Source organism: Leptodactylus fuscus, chromosome 2 (assembly GCF_031893055.1).
Source record: "Leptodactylus fuscus isolate aLepFus1 chromosome 2, aLepFus1.hap2, whole genome shotgun sequence".
NCBI lineage: Eukaryota > Metazoa > Chordata > Amphibia > Anura > Leptodactylidae > Leptodactylus > Leptodactylus fuscus.
The window spans coordinates 274,376,145-274,391,368 of NC_134266.1; the positions used below are offsets into that span (position 1 = coordinate 274,376,145).

The window sequence follows — 15,224 nt, forward strand, 5'->3', positions numbered from 1 at the left end:
GGATGTTGTGTATCTAGACTGGTCCAGGAATAGGCTGTGGATGTTGTGTATCTAGACTGGTCTAGGGTCAGCTGTGCATGTTGTATATCTAGACTGGACCTAGAGAAGGCTGTGCGTGTTGTGTATCTAGACTGGTCCTGGAGGAGGCTGTGGATGTTGTGTATCTAGACTGATCCTGGGGGTAGCTGCAGATGTTGTGTATATAGACTGGACCTGTGGAGAGCTGTGGATGTTGTGTAAGCAGACTGGTCCTGGGGAAGACTGGGAAGTTGTGTAGTATCTAGACTGGACCTGATGAACCCTGTAAATGTCGTGTAGGTAGACTGAAATTGAGGATGGCTGTGGGTGTTGTATATCTGGACTACACTTGGAGGAGGCTGTAGATGTAAATCTAGACTAGACCTGGATGTTGTGTACCTGGATTAGACCTTGGGGAGGCTGTGGATGTTGTGTATCTACACTGGACTCTGGGGGTTGTGAATGTTGTATATGTAGACTGGACATATAGCTAATCAGGATTTAAGTAATAGAAAACCCCTTTAAGAATGCTAAATGCCATGGGTGCTACATTTCTGAAGATGGGACATTGATCCAGATATTTATTATGATCTACTTATTTGGGCTTAGGAAGAAATTTCCCCTAATATGGGGTAATTGGTATCTGCCTGATATGGGTTTTTGCATTTCTCTAGATTCATTTGTAGATCTGATGGATTTTTTTGCTTTTTTTTTCAGCCTTATTATGAATATTCCAGAAATAGTAACTGGGTCGCTACGTATTAATAAGATTTTTATTATATATAAGAAATCATTGGATAGAATACAAAAACAACAATGAATATTTGAAGAAAAAATCTATACAAAAGGCAATAAAACAAAGAGAAAGATAATTCAATGGTTTGGGCTAGAAAAAGGACCGGAATCATTTAACTCACAATTGTGCACTTTTTGGAAATTTTTAGTTTTTGACTTGATGAAACATTTTTCAATTCAATTTTAACTTTGGTTTTACATTTTCTTAAATAAAATTTTGGAAAGCAAAACCTTATTCCTGCCTTTCTTGTTTTAGTATTTTTTTTCCTTCTTTTCTTGCAGAGACTTATTTTCTAAGGTCAAACCCCAATTTTATTTCTTTACAAAAAATACCATAAAAAACAGTTATTCGGTTACTATAGGATTGCTCTCGTACTTCCTGTCTCGGATATTTGTCATGTACTATTGCACCTGCCTCATCCACACTCTACAACATTGAGCCAAAATTGGAAAATTTTTTTAACCGAAATCTAATCAAAGTATAAAAAAAATCCTTGAAGACATGAACATCTCTCCACCAAAAGCGGTAAACTCATCGCAACTCCAAACCAACCTGACCCAAGTGTCCGTCACTTCCGACCAGTTGCTTTACTACCTAATGGGGATTTTAGAATTTTTGATCTTGGTGGGTTTTGGTTTCTTCATCTATTTCATTACAATGATACTGATTGCTTTTTTCTCCACCCAACACATCCGGGACAAGGCTCGGTACGTCCTCTTCATCTACATGCTCTGCAATGACGCATTGTTTCTCTTCTTGGGGTTCTTTTCGTTGGTTGCATTTCAGAATGGACTATATATTTATGTGCCTATATGTTACATCTTGTACATCATATCCGCAGTTACTTTCAAAGTCACCCCCTACAACCTGGCCGCCATGGCTATAGAACAATACGTGGCTATTTGTCACCCACTACGACATGTGGAGCTCTGTACAACCTTCAGAGCTCATGTGACCTTCACCATGATATGTTCCTTGTCAATTATCCCACTTGCAGTTGAGCTATATGTCATGTTGTCCTCATTCACAAATATATTCAATCTGTATATCATATGTTTCCATAAGTGGCTGATAGTAAATCCCATCCAGGATATTATAAGATCCGTCAGCTACATCCTATGCTTCTCCTTTGTGGGAATCGTCATCCTATTCACCTACGTGAAGATCATGTTGGTCGCTCGTAGACTACGTTCTCGGTCATCTTCTGCCTCCAAAGCTGGGAAAACGGTCATGCTCCACGCATTTCAGTTACTCTTAAGCATGACGTCCATATTGTCCATATCATCAGAATCCCTTCCAGTCGTTCAGAATAAATTTAGGAATACGATAAATTTTTACATATTTACCTGCATGCCGAGATTTATCAGTCCCGTGATTTATGGAATCCGTGATGAGACATTGAAAAAGTATATCCGAAGGTCCTTGCCACATTTTTTCCAAAACTTACTTGGTAAAAATAAAGGAAACCTTTCCAGATGACCAAAAATGTCTTCTCTTGTCTCATTACTATATAGGAAGGCATGGGAAAAGATTTCTTATTTCTTATATTATTTGTACAGGGGAGTAGCCCAAGGCCAGAAGATTGAACTCTGCCCCACTGCAGAACTTGTCTTCAGAACTTCATAATGATGAATGTTCCAGATATTGACCTTCCATCTCCTCTCTCGGGCTCCCTTGTGTTGTCTGCTGCACATTTCTTTATACAGGGTTAGGCAGGGAGGTATGGATGATTTGGACAGGGCGCCACGCTAGGTGGGGATAACCTTGGTGGATAATGATTGGGGGTATCTGCTCATCAGGAGCTGCCATTTTAGTAGCAATGGAGACGTGTTCGATAGAACATCGTGTGTCCGTGTACAACACCTTTATTGAAACGGGCCGTTCTGTCATTCAAACACAGAGACGTTTCCAGAATTATTTCAACGTTGGCCGTCATGGTCGTGTTCCGAAGTTTGACACGATAATGAAGTGGGTGAATAAATTTCAATGAACAGGTTCTTTGAGACCCGAAACTGCACAAGGTGGTGACCGAACGGTACAGAGCCCGGAAAACATTGAAAGGGTGCGTCAAGGAGTTGAAGCCAACCCTCGACGTTCGGCCGTACAGCATGCATGTGCCCTTTGCATGTTGGACCGATTCAGAGGAGTACGGTCAACTTCTCGCAACGTCTACAGGAGTGTATGGACAAAAATGGACGCCATTTATCAGATGTCATTTTTTAATATTTCTTTTGTTTTTCTTTGATTTTTGTAATGGCAACATCCAAGCTACACATTGAAATAATAAAATTTGTGTTTCGGTGAAAAATGAGTGTGTAACTGTTATTTCAAATCATCCATACCTCCCTGCCGAATCCTGTATCTTTGGGACTATTTTATTATAATGTACCTAGGTTATGCTTTGTAGGAAGTGTCTTGACATTGATGCGTCCCACATAACTGCTGTGGCCAAATCACAGGTCCCCGAGGGCCTGAGGAGACCCAAAGGGAATCAAGTTGTTGGGGAGCCAGCACTGGATGCCACAAGGGATCCCAGGAGAAGAAGTGAGGGAAGGTGAGTATCAGTGTTTATTGCTTTACCGCACCTCCCTATGACCTCCATGTATTACTGATGTGATCCTAGAGTATAATAAAAGCATTTTCGGTTTAGAACAGAAACTAAACTGGTGGTGAACCTTTCATATACTTGTGAAACAAATCTTGTGACGCTCTAGTTACAATCTTACAATCTAGTCACAATCTTACTTGAAATGGTATAAGCTGTTCCACAGAGATTCCCCATCAGTTTTACACAATCTCCTATCCCAGTTACTGCTGATGATCAGACCGGCTCCTGTCACACAGTTACATGCAGGAGGATACAGTATATTGTAGACCCAGAACACGGAACTGGAAGTGAAGCCCCATCATTGCCTCTCCTGTAGCTTTGCACACATCGATCAGGAAGGTAGGGACAGTAATAACCTATCCCTGCCTTCCCTACGGGAGGTCGATTTCAGTCAACTGGATGTATATACACATAGGTAGGGATAAGCTTGGACCGTCTGGATATATATAATCAACCTGTGGTCTTGAACTAGTTACATTTCATGTGTGTGTTAAGATTTATGGATCCAGAAGAGGGACATTTCAAGGGTAACAATGTAATGGGTCAAAAATGGGGACTATTCCTCCAAAAACATCTATTTTTCAGTTTTATGCAACATCACTAACAGGAAAAGAGCACAACACCTGGAAACAATGGAGCCGAGGATGGAAGCTTGTAGCTCAAATTACTATTTCCTATTAACAGACTTTTCCATTGCAGTTAAGGGACCTTCCCATTTTATGGCTTGAGAAAACTATCAAATCCATCAAATCCCACACATTTATAGGGATTCTACCATTAAAACAAATTTCTTTTCTCGTTCACATGTCGGAATAGCTTTAAGAAAGGCTTTTCGTCTCCTACCTTTAGAAGTCGTCTCCGGCCCGCCGTTCGGTTAAAAACACGTTTTTTGTCGGTATGCAAATGAATTCTGGGGACGCCCCCAGTGATGTTTAAACACTGAGGCCCACCCCCAGTGCTGCGAGAGAACTCTCTCCATCTTCTTCATCAACCGCATCTTCATTCATTTTCTTAAGGCTTGGGTCACACTTCAACACCTGCGCAGTCGGCTCTGCTATCAGGCCACAGGCAAAGGTGAGTGCACAGGCCGGTGGCCATTTTTTGGAGGCCGCATACACGCACTTGCGCGGTACGCTCCTGTAGTTCTATATAGTTCCTGGAGTCCTATGGAGCATGTTCGCGTAAGCAGCTTCCAAAAAATGGCCGCCAGTCTGTGCACTCACCTCTGCTGCAGCTCGATGGCAGAGCCGACTGCACAGGCATCGAAGTGTGGCCCCAGCCGGAATAAGACGAGTGAAGAGGCAGTTGCTGAAGATGGAGGCGGCGCTAGACAGCTGTCTTGCAGCATTGGGGATGCCCCCAGTGCTGTTTGAGCGCTGAGGCCCTCCCCCAGTGCTGTGAGAGAACTCAATTGCATATCAACAAAAACCTGGTTTTTAACCAAACGGCGGGCCGGAGACGACTTCTAAAGGTAGGAGACAAATAGCCTTTCTTAAGGCTATTCCGACGTGTGAACGAGAAAAAAATTAGCTTTAATGGTAGAATCCCTTTAAGGGATATCCATATAAACCGATATAATCCTGAACGCAGGGGCGTAACTAGGAAATGCTGGATCTCATATCAAACTTTTAAATGGGCTCCGTCCTTGAGCAAGAACATTACAGGCCAAAATGAAGACCATAATGGCCTAAACCTGTTAAAGGGCCCATTCAGAGCCAAAGCTGCCCATACATATTAGGGAATAATGACCCTGCAACCAAAAACACATTTAGGCTAAGGCCCGATGTTGCGGAAAAGCTAATTTTTGCTGGGTTTTTTATTTTTATTTTTTTTTTAAGCTAAGAATGAATCTAGTAGAAGGAGCATTCTGAGTACTTTCTATATTTTTTCCATTCCTGTTGAAGCCACAACCCCCCCCCCCAAAAAAAAAAAACTTTTCCACAATGTGATACCTCTGCCTAAACATGTTTTTATATGGGCAATTGTTCTGCTCTTTTATAACTTTTCATTAAGTTTGTCGCAGGTTTCAGATACAAGGCCTTATATATGAAAGGCAGGAACCTAAGAGCTGAGCCACAGACTCAACTGAGAATGGGAGGATTTTTTCTTACCAAAAGCTTGCTTAGTATTTTTCTTACAATACATACGGAATTAGTATAGAGAGATATTATTCTTTATGTCAGGACGTTGTAGGTTTTAATAATATATACATAGATATATTTCTCAATACAAATGTTCTTGTAAAGAAGAGAATTCCTTTTGAGGCTTTTAGACAGAGAAAATCTTGCCATTGAGAATACTTAGGTCTGCGGCTCGGCTGTCAGGGAGTTCCTGGGTTTGAGAGGAAAAAACTGGAACACCAGCAAGACCTAGAAGGTTCCAATGCGCAGTGTACGTCCATAACAGTAGGGACGGGGCATTTCTTGCAAAAAAGAACAATCTCAACCCAGATCCCACATGGCATATCTTTCAGATGCAGAGGGTAAGAAGGTCATTGAACCCCGGTTGACAGCGAAGAAATTTAGAAGTAATTCAATCCTTGTATAACTTGCACAATGATGCAAAGACTCACCAGCCTTTGGTTTCGGATATTGAGTTCATATTCCTATCGTCCCTGTCTCCTGACCAACATGGTGTGTTGGCCGCCGCCTTTTGACTTTCCGAACTACACAAGGCCATTTCTTCTTCAAAGCCATTTAAATCTCTAGCATACAGACATCCCTCAGAGACAAAGACTAATTGGGTGGTGGAGGAAAATGTAATCTTTCAAAAACTTTATTAACAAGGCACTACAAAGGCCCTTTTTCAAGTGCATATAAAAACAGCTGATAGCCAACAGTGTCCGATATGTATACAGCCAGAGCCACGTCTCATACGGCTTTAAATAGAGCCCGCTTGAATTCGCGGGCAAAAGTGGCCGGCGCGCATGCGCAGAGGCCCGACAAGAAACACGAGGACTGCCGACTCGGCGTTCTAGTGTCCTCCTCTGCGCATGCACGTGTGCTTCGTCTCAACTTGGCTCCACTCGTCAAGGAGACGAGTCATGTAGACAGTTTAAATCTCTAGGTCCAGATGGATTTACTGGTATGTGCTACAAAAAATATATGTCTATTTTATCACCACATCTGCTGAGGGATTTCACAAGGGCCGTGGAGGATCAGAGATTTCTGGAGGAGATGCTTGCCGAGACTCCCTAAACCAGGCAAACCCCTCACGACCCTGGTGTGAACATTAAGTTGTATGCCAAAGTCTTGGTGGGTTTTGGTTTGTCTAAATGGGTTTTGGTTTGGGTAGACACTCAGGCCTCAGATGGCACCCAAAGATTTAATAACTGGATTCAGAGGTCAGAAACCTCTAAGATACCTTCCCTCTTGTTAGCTTTATATTCGGAGAAGGTGTTTCACTGGGGGTATCTGGATGACCTATTGGAGAAGTTTGGTATTAGCAGTCATCTCATCCTAGCCCCATTCATGGCCGTCAGCCAAAGCGATATCATTGGGATTTTTGTCAGAATCTCGCACAATTGATTTTTACAGAAGGGCTAAAAGTAGATGAAGAAACCAAATCAAACAAAGGAGTCGGAAATATTAGACTTGGTAATTTATTTATAGAAGACGATCCAATATAAGATATCAGTGAGTAAAAGTGAGTGAACCTTTGATAGGCCGGCAATCTTAGGGTGAATTCACACTGAGTAAACGCTAGCTTATTCTGAACGTAAAACACGTTCAGAATAAGCGGCGTCTAAAGCAGCTCCATTCATTTCTATGGGAGTGGGGATACGAGCGCTCCCCATAGAAATGAATGGGCTGCTTCTTTCACTCCGTGCAGTCCCATTGAAGTGAATGGGGAGTGCCGACGTATACGGCAAGCTCTGCTCATGCCGGAGCGTACACGCCGGCACTCCCCATTCACTTCAATGGGACTGCACGGAGTGAAAGAAGCAGCCCATTCATTTCTATGGGGAGCGCTCGTATCCCCGCTCCCATAGAAATGAATGGAGCTGCTTTAGACGCCGCTTATTCTGAACGTGTTTTACGTTCAGAATAAGCTAGCGTTTACTCAGTGTGAATGCACCCTTAGGGTGCATTCAGACTACGTAACGCCGGGCGTGTATGAGAGCCGTACACGCCGGCATTACGGCAGACTGCCGAACACTTCCCATTCACTTCAATGGGAGCGCTCGTAAATGCCGCTGTTACGAGCGCTCCCATTGAAGTGAATGGGAAGTGTTCGGCAGTCTGCCGTAATGCCGGCGTGTACGGCTCTCATACACGCCCGGCGTTACGTAGTCTGAATGCACCCTTAGGGTGCATTCACACTGAGTAAACGCTAGCTTATTTTGTAGAGTAAAATTACACTTGTAAATTTTGCTATCCCATTGACTTCAATGATATTTTTTTACAAGTGTAAAAATACGCCTGTAAAAAATACGCCTGTAAAAATACGCCTGTAAAATGTCATTGAAGTCAATGGGATAGCAAAATTTACAAGTGTAATTTTACTCTACAAAATAAGCTAGCGTTTACTCAGTGTGAATGCACCCTAAGGCTGTATTCACACAGAGTAACGCCAGGCGTTTTTTGTGTGTTTTTTGCACATAGCGCCGCGTTTACGCCGCGTAGCGCCGCGTTAACGCCGCGTATACGCGGCGTTAACGCCGCGCTATTTAGCGGTGGCGTTGCCCGGCGTTAACGCGGCGTATACGCGGCGTTAACGCGGCGTAAACGCGGCGCTATGTGCAAAAAACACACAAAAAACGCCTGGCGTTACTCTGTGTGAATACAGCCTAAGAGTAGAAATTATCTCTTGGACATAGATTGACACTATACCGGTGATGTATAAATTTGCGTATCATCAGAGCAATACGCCAGCAGGCAGTGCACCGTATCAATACAAGGGCCTGAAAATAAAAGAATAAAAAAATTACCATATATACTCTAGTACAAGCTGAAATTTTCAGCCCAGTTTTTGTGCTGAAAAAGCCCCCCTCGGGTTATACTAGAGTCAGCAAAAAAAAAAAAAAAAAAAAAATTAGGGGGGGGGGGGGGGGCGGTAGGGGGGGCATCTATGACCAGCCACAATATTAATGTATAGAATCTCCCATAAAATAGTGCAAAAAAAAAAAAAATTTAAAAGAAAAAAAAAAAAGTTGTAAATCCCTCCTTTCCCTAGAATAGATACAAAAGTAGAAAGTGACTGTGAAACACATTCACATTAGGTATCCTGTGTCTGAAAGTGCCCGGTCTACTGAATATAGGGGATCTGCAGTGCTCCTCTTCCGTCAGCTACACCCCTGCTTGTAGATAAGAGAGAACTCAGAGGGAGTTAGGTGAGACACCTATTACAAAAGGGAATTTTTTTCTCTTGTATACCCAATGGATTGATTTATTCGGCTGACTTTCTGACAGTGGAAGGCCGTTTAATGACTTTCTCACAGTGGAAGGCTGTTTGTTATAAATCTTCTCACTCCAGTACACTGGAGGGCAGGAGGAATAGGTTTAGAATTCACATACTGATGACCATCAATGGGAATCAATAACGAAGAAGAAAGAAGTTGGATGTGGTCAGTGAGCATTCGGGCTTCTAGACTGGATTGCATCTGAAACCACTGCAGCCCCTATAGGCAGGGCCGCCGATAGGGCAGTACTACTGGTACTGGCGTCAGGGGCCCGACCAAATTGAAAAATGGGGGGGGCCCGGTTTTGGCCCGCCACCGTGTGCCGGCCCCCTGGCGCCCGTAGCAGTCATTGTGTATGTCCTATTTCAACTCAGATCTGCATCCAGAGGACGCAGATCTGAGTTGAAGACATATGCGGCTGAAGCAAGGAGCTGACACAGGTCAGCTCCTCGCTTCGCCGCTGCGTGCCTCTCTCGCTGACACATATGCGGCTGAAGCGAGGAGCTGACCTGTGTCAGCTCCTCGCTTCGCCGCCGCTGCTACTGGCTTGTAGACGCGATGTGATCACATCGCGTCTAAAAGCCAGTAGCCGGCGGCAGCATCGAAGCGAGGAGCTGAAACAGGTCAGCTCCTCACTTCAGCCATCGCGTCTACAAGCCAGTAGCCGGCGGCGAAGCGAGGAGCTGACACAGGTCAGCTCCTTGCTTCGCTGCTGTGCGCCTCTCTCGCTGTCACATAAGCGGCTGAAGCGAGGAGCTGACCTGTGTCAGCTCCTCGCTTCGCCGCCTCTGCTACTGGCTTGTAGACGCGATGTGATGACGTCACATCGCGTCTATAACTGTGCGCCAGTGAGAGAGAGGCGCGCAGAGAGCTGCGAGGGAACGAAGGAGAAGGTAAGTCAGTCAGTGTAATGTGGAACGTGAAACTGGGGGCAGAGAGAGGACGGCATGACAATGGGGGCAGAGATGGAGGGACATGAATATGGGGGCAGAGATGGAGAGGACGACATGACAATGGGGGCAGAGATGGAGGGACATGAATATGGGGGCAGAGATGGAGGGACATGAATATGGGGGCAGAGATGGAGAGGACGACATGACAATGGGGGCAGAGATGGAGGGACATGAATATGGGGGCAGAGATGGAGAGGACGACATAACAATGGGGGCAGAGATGGAGGGACATGAATATGGGGGCAGAGATGGAGGGGACATGAATATGGGGGCAGAGATGGAGGGGACATGAATATGGGGGCAGAGATGGAGGGGACATGAATATGGGGGCAGAGATGGAGGGACATGAATCTGGGGGGCAGAGATGGAGGGCATGAATATGGGGGTAGAGATGGGGGACATGAAACAGGACAGAGATGGAGGGGACATGAAACTGGTGGCAGAAATGGAGGGGGGGAACATGAAACTGGTGGCAGAAATGGATGGGCGGACATGAATCTGGGGGCAGAGATTGGGTGGGAGACATGAAACTGGGGGCAGATGAAGGGTGTATATGAAGCTGGGGGAGAGATAGAGGGGGGACATATAATGTACGGGTGACTGTAGGAGGATTATACTGTGTGCGTGCACATGAAAAATTAATGAGAATGGGTGGAGTCAACATAACAGTGGGTGGGGCTAAATTTGCCGCAGCGCGCCGCACATTTTGTCCCTCTTTTGGTTCTTCAAAAGTTGGGAGGTATGGGTACAGGGGGCAGTGGAAAGATGTTAGAAGGTGGACGGGGGGGAAGGGGGATTGTTGGGGCATCGGGTGTGCGGCACTGCGGAGAGGTATGTGTGCTTTGTATTAATAATGATGTAAGGGCTGCTATGCTACTAGCATAGCAGCCTGTTTGGGGGTGGGACTTTCACTTTAAAGGAGTGTTCACATTGCGTTTTTGGCCTCCCTTGCTGGGATACGTTGGTAACCAGTCACAATCAGCTCCCCACTTATCCCTGCACAGAGAACTGCAGGGCTCCCTTTTTTTTAATGGCCAGTTCTTCGTGCAGGGATAAGTTGACAGCTGATTCTGACTGGTTACCAACGTATCCTGGCAAGGGAGGCCAAAAACGCAATGTGAATAAGCCCTGAGGATTTATTAGGAGGTCTCTTATAAATGGTGTTGGCTGTTGGTATAGGCGCTGTCACACGTAGCAGATTATACCTGCAAATAGAATCTGATTAAGCCTTGTAAAGCTGCTAAATAAAGGGAAATGTAATACAGAATGGGTATGTCGCAAATTAAAGTAGTTTTAAAATGGCGGCAGCGGGGGGCCCAGACACTTAGGCTGTATGGGGCCCCAAAATTCCTGATGGCGGCCCTGCCTATAGGTCTTGGAAGGTAGGAGATCCAACTCACCACCCACCTCAATTCCCTAAATATATACACTTCAAGTCAAGGATGTAGATATGGATGTGACTGGTAATTTGCGTTGATACCTTGTCCAAATGACAAAATGAACCATCAATTCTTAGAACAGGAAGGATTGTTCATGGGACTTTATCTCAAGTACTAATAGCAATAATAGGTACACTATAAAGAACTTTTTCCCACCTTTTACGATACCCAATAGGACCTTTATAAAATTACTTCTGGTCATCAGTAGAAATTCACTTTATTTTGGCCAAAGAAGTTATGAAAAAACGTGGCAAAGACCTTCTCATGTGTTCCCTCAATGTTTCATCACGGATTCCATAAATCACGGGACTGAGGAATCTTGGCACGCAAGTAAATATAAAAAAATTTGTAACAATCAAAACGTCATCTGGTCTCATGGGAAGGGACTCTATGAATGTGGACAATATGGAGGCCATGCATAACAGTAACTGAAACGCGTGGAGCATGACGGTTTTCCCGGCTTTGGAAGCAGAAGATGATCGAGAACTTGCTCTACGAGCCACCCGCATGATCTTGTTGTAGGTGACTAGGATGACGATTCCCACCGAGGAGAAGCAGAGGATATGATTGATGGTTCTTACAACATTCTGGATGGGGTTGACTACCAGTAAATGCTGCCAACATATAATATAAATATTGAATATATTTGTCATTGAGGAGAACATGACATAAAGCTCAACTGCATATGGGATGGTCAACAAGGAACATATCATGGTGAAGGCTACATGTGCTCTGAAGGTTGTGCAAAACTCTGCATGTCGTAACGGGTGACAGATGGCAACGTATTGTTCTAGAGCCATGGCAGCCAGGTTGTAGGGGCTAACTCCATATGCCATGCAGGACAAGGCATAGAAGACGTAACACAGCGGGACAGGAACATATAACTCGTAGAAAACCATGAGCAACATATAGAACCCCAAGATTAGAAAGAATGTATCATTCATGAGCAAGTAGACGAAGAGAACGTATCGAGCGTTGTCGCGAAGTTGAGGGCTGGTGAAAAAAGCAGTCAGTATCATTACGATAAAGTAGGTGAAGAAACCAAAGGCCACTGTGATCAAGAGTATGAAAGCCAACAGCGCATAGTCGGTCATCTTGCTGGACGTGATGGATATGTGGTTTATGTTGTACTGAAGTTCCGATGAGTTAACCATTCTTGGTAGAAGAATCGTCTTTAAGAATTTTCATACTTTGATATAAAAAAAAAAACAATTAACTTATTAGATTGGGGTAAGACTTATAAAAATGTTTACAAAATTGCCAACTATGAGTGACCTAAAACAATAGAGTAACCAATAGAATCAGCATGGGTCGTTGAATACAAAAATTCTGTATATTTTGTGATTTTGATGTTACCCGTCAACATAGGGAAAAAAATAGCATTGTTGCGTATTTGACATCTAGTAACAAAAATTGAACTGCCATTGAAGCTTGTCTTCAGTGCGTTGTTACACGTTTCGGCACTAACTTCCCCTTTACTTTAAGGTCCTTTCTGACAATTAGACAATTATGGAGTTTTTGTTTTTTAATTTCTTACCTGAGCCAATTAATTTTCCTTTCATTAATTCTAATAATTGAGTAAAATAATTGTGGTTGAAGCAGAACATTATAAAGTGAACCCACTTAGTTACAATCAAGCATTGAATTGACCTTCGGAGGAATGACTACCAGGATAGCCATGACTATCAGGGTAAACCCAATCTGAGGACAAGCCCAGATAAGACTACTACTACGTGGGTAAGCTCAAGCAGAGGACACAGGTAAGTACCACTACAACAGTAAGCCTAAAGAGAGGACTACTACGACCATGGTGAGCCCATAAAGGGTGCCCAGTGTAGGCACCACTGTCAGGATATGCCCAGATACAGGATAGAGAGTATGCACCACTAACAGAATACGCCCAGATAGGGGCACCACTATGAAAATAATCCCATAAAGAGGATCCAGGATAAGCATCACTACCAGGATAAGCTCAGACATAGAACTCAGGGTAAGTACCATTACCAAGATAAGCTCAGACATAGAACTCAGGGTAAGCACCACTACCAAGATAAGCTCAAACATAGAACACAGGATAAGCACCACTACCAAGATAAGCTCAAACATAGAACTCAGGATAAGCACCACTACCAAGATAAGCTCAGACATAAAACTCAGGATAAGCACCACTACCAGGATAAGCTCAGACATAGAACTCAGGATAAGCACCACTACCAAGATAAGCTCAGACATAGAACTCAGGGTAAGTACCACTACCAAGATAAGCTCAAACATAGAACTCAGGGTAAGTACCACTACCAAGATAAGCTCAAACATAGAACTCAGGATAAGCACCGCTACCAAGATAAGCTCAGACAGAGGATGCAGGGTAAGCACTACTACCAAGATAAACTCAAACATAGAACTCAGGGTAAGTTCCACTACCAAGATAAGCTCAAACATAGAACTCAGGATAAGCACCACTACCAAGATAAGCTCAGACAGAGGATGCAGGGTAAGCACATCTACCAAGATAAGTTTAGACAGAGGATGCAGGGTAAGCACTACTACCAAGATAGGCTCAGACAGAGGATGCAGGGTAAGCACTACTACCAAGATAAGCTCAGACAGAGGATGCAGGGTAAACACATCTACCAAGATATGCTCAGAAAGAGGATGCAGGGTAAACACATCTACCAAGATAAGCTCAGACAGAGGATGCAGGGTAAGCACATCTACCAAGATAAGCTCAGGCAGAGGATGCAGGGTAAGTACTACTACCAAGATAAGCTCAGGCAGAGGATGCAGGGTAAGCACATCTACCAAGATAAGCTCAGAAAGAGGATGCAGGGTAAGCACTACTACCAAGATAAGCTCGGACAGAGGATGCAGGGTAAGTACCACTACCAAGATAAGCTCGGACAGAGGATGCAGGGTAAGCACATCTACCAAGATAAGCTCAGACAGAGGATGCAGGGTAAGTACCACTACCAAGATAAGCTCAGACAGAGGATGCAGGGTAAGCACTACTACCAAGATAAGCTCAGGCAGAGGATGCAGGGTAAGTACTACTACCAAGATAAGCTCAGGCAGAGGATGCAGGGTAAGTACCACTACCAAGATAAGCTCAGGCAGAGGATGCAGGGTAAGCACATCTACCAAGATAAGCTCAGAAAGAGGATGCAGGGTAAGCACTACTACCAAGATAAGCTCGGACAGAGGATGCAGGGTAAGTACCACTACCAAGATAAGCTCGGACAGAGGATGCAGGGTAAGCACATCTACCAAGATAAGCTCAGACAGAGGATGCAGGGTAAGTACCACTACCAAGATAAGCTCAGACAGAGGATGCAGGGTGAGCACTACTACCAAGATAAGCTCGGACAGAGGATGCAGGGTAAGTACCACTACCAAGATAAGCTCAGACAGAGGATGCAGGGTGAGCACTACTACTAAGATAAGCTCAGACAGAGGATGCAGGGTAAGTACCACTACCAAGATAAGCTCGGACAGAGGATGCAGGGTAAGCACAGCTACCAAGATAAGCTCAAACAGAGGATGTAAGGTAAGCACATCTACCAAGAGAAGCTCAGACAGAGGATGCAGGGTAAGCACATCTACCAAGATAAGCTCAGACAGAGGATGCAGGGTAAGTACCACTACCAAGATAAGCTCGGACAGAGGATGCAGGGTAAGCACATCTACCAAGATAAGCTCAGACAGAGGATGCAGGGTAAGCACATCTACCAAGATAAGCTCAGACAGAGGATGCAGGGTAAGTATCACTACCAAGATAAGCTCGGACAGAGGATGCAGGGTAAGCACATCTACCAAGATAAGCTCAGACAGAGGATGCAGGGTAAGCACTACTACCAAGATAAGCTCAGGCAGAGGATGCAGGGTAAGTACTACTACCAAGATAAGCTCAGACAGAGGATGCAGGGTAAGTACCACTACCAAGATAAGCTCGGACAGAGGATGCAGGGTAAGCACATCTACCAAGATAAGCTCAGACAGAGGATGCAGGGTA

General features: G+C 44.4%; 2 protein-coding genes across 2 annotated transcripts; one reads left to right on the plus strand and one right to left on the minus strand.

The window, feature by feature from the left end:
• Positions 1 to 1,315: 1,315 nt before the first annotated feature.
• On the plus strand, positions 1,316 to 2,293 carry LOC142194148 (odorant receptor 131-2-like). The gene has a single exon (XM_075263164.1). The coding sequence runs from the start codon at positions 1,316 to 1,318 to the stop codon at positions 2,291 to 2,293; it is 978 nt and encodes a 325-aa protein (XP_075119265.1).
• A 9,134-nt stretch (positions 2,294 to 11,427) lies between these two features.
• Positions 11,428 to 12,369, minus strand: LOC142194149 (odorant receptor 131-2-like). The gene has a single exon (XM_075263165.1). It carries the CDS (start codon positions 12,367 to 12,369, stop codon positions 11,428 to 11,430), a length of 942 nt encoding a protein of 313 aa, XP_075119266.1.
• Between the last annotated feature and the right edge of the window lie 2,855 nt (positions 12,370 to 15,224).

Coding starts and splice junctions, on each gene's coding strand:
- LOC142194148 (XM_075263164.1), top strand. CDS start 1,316: ATGAACATCTCTCCACCAAAAGCGGTAAACTCATCGCAACTCCAAACC.
- LOC142194149 (XM_075263165.1), bottom strand. CDS start 12,369: ATGGTTAACTCATCGGAACTTCAGTACAACATAAACCACATATCCATC.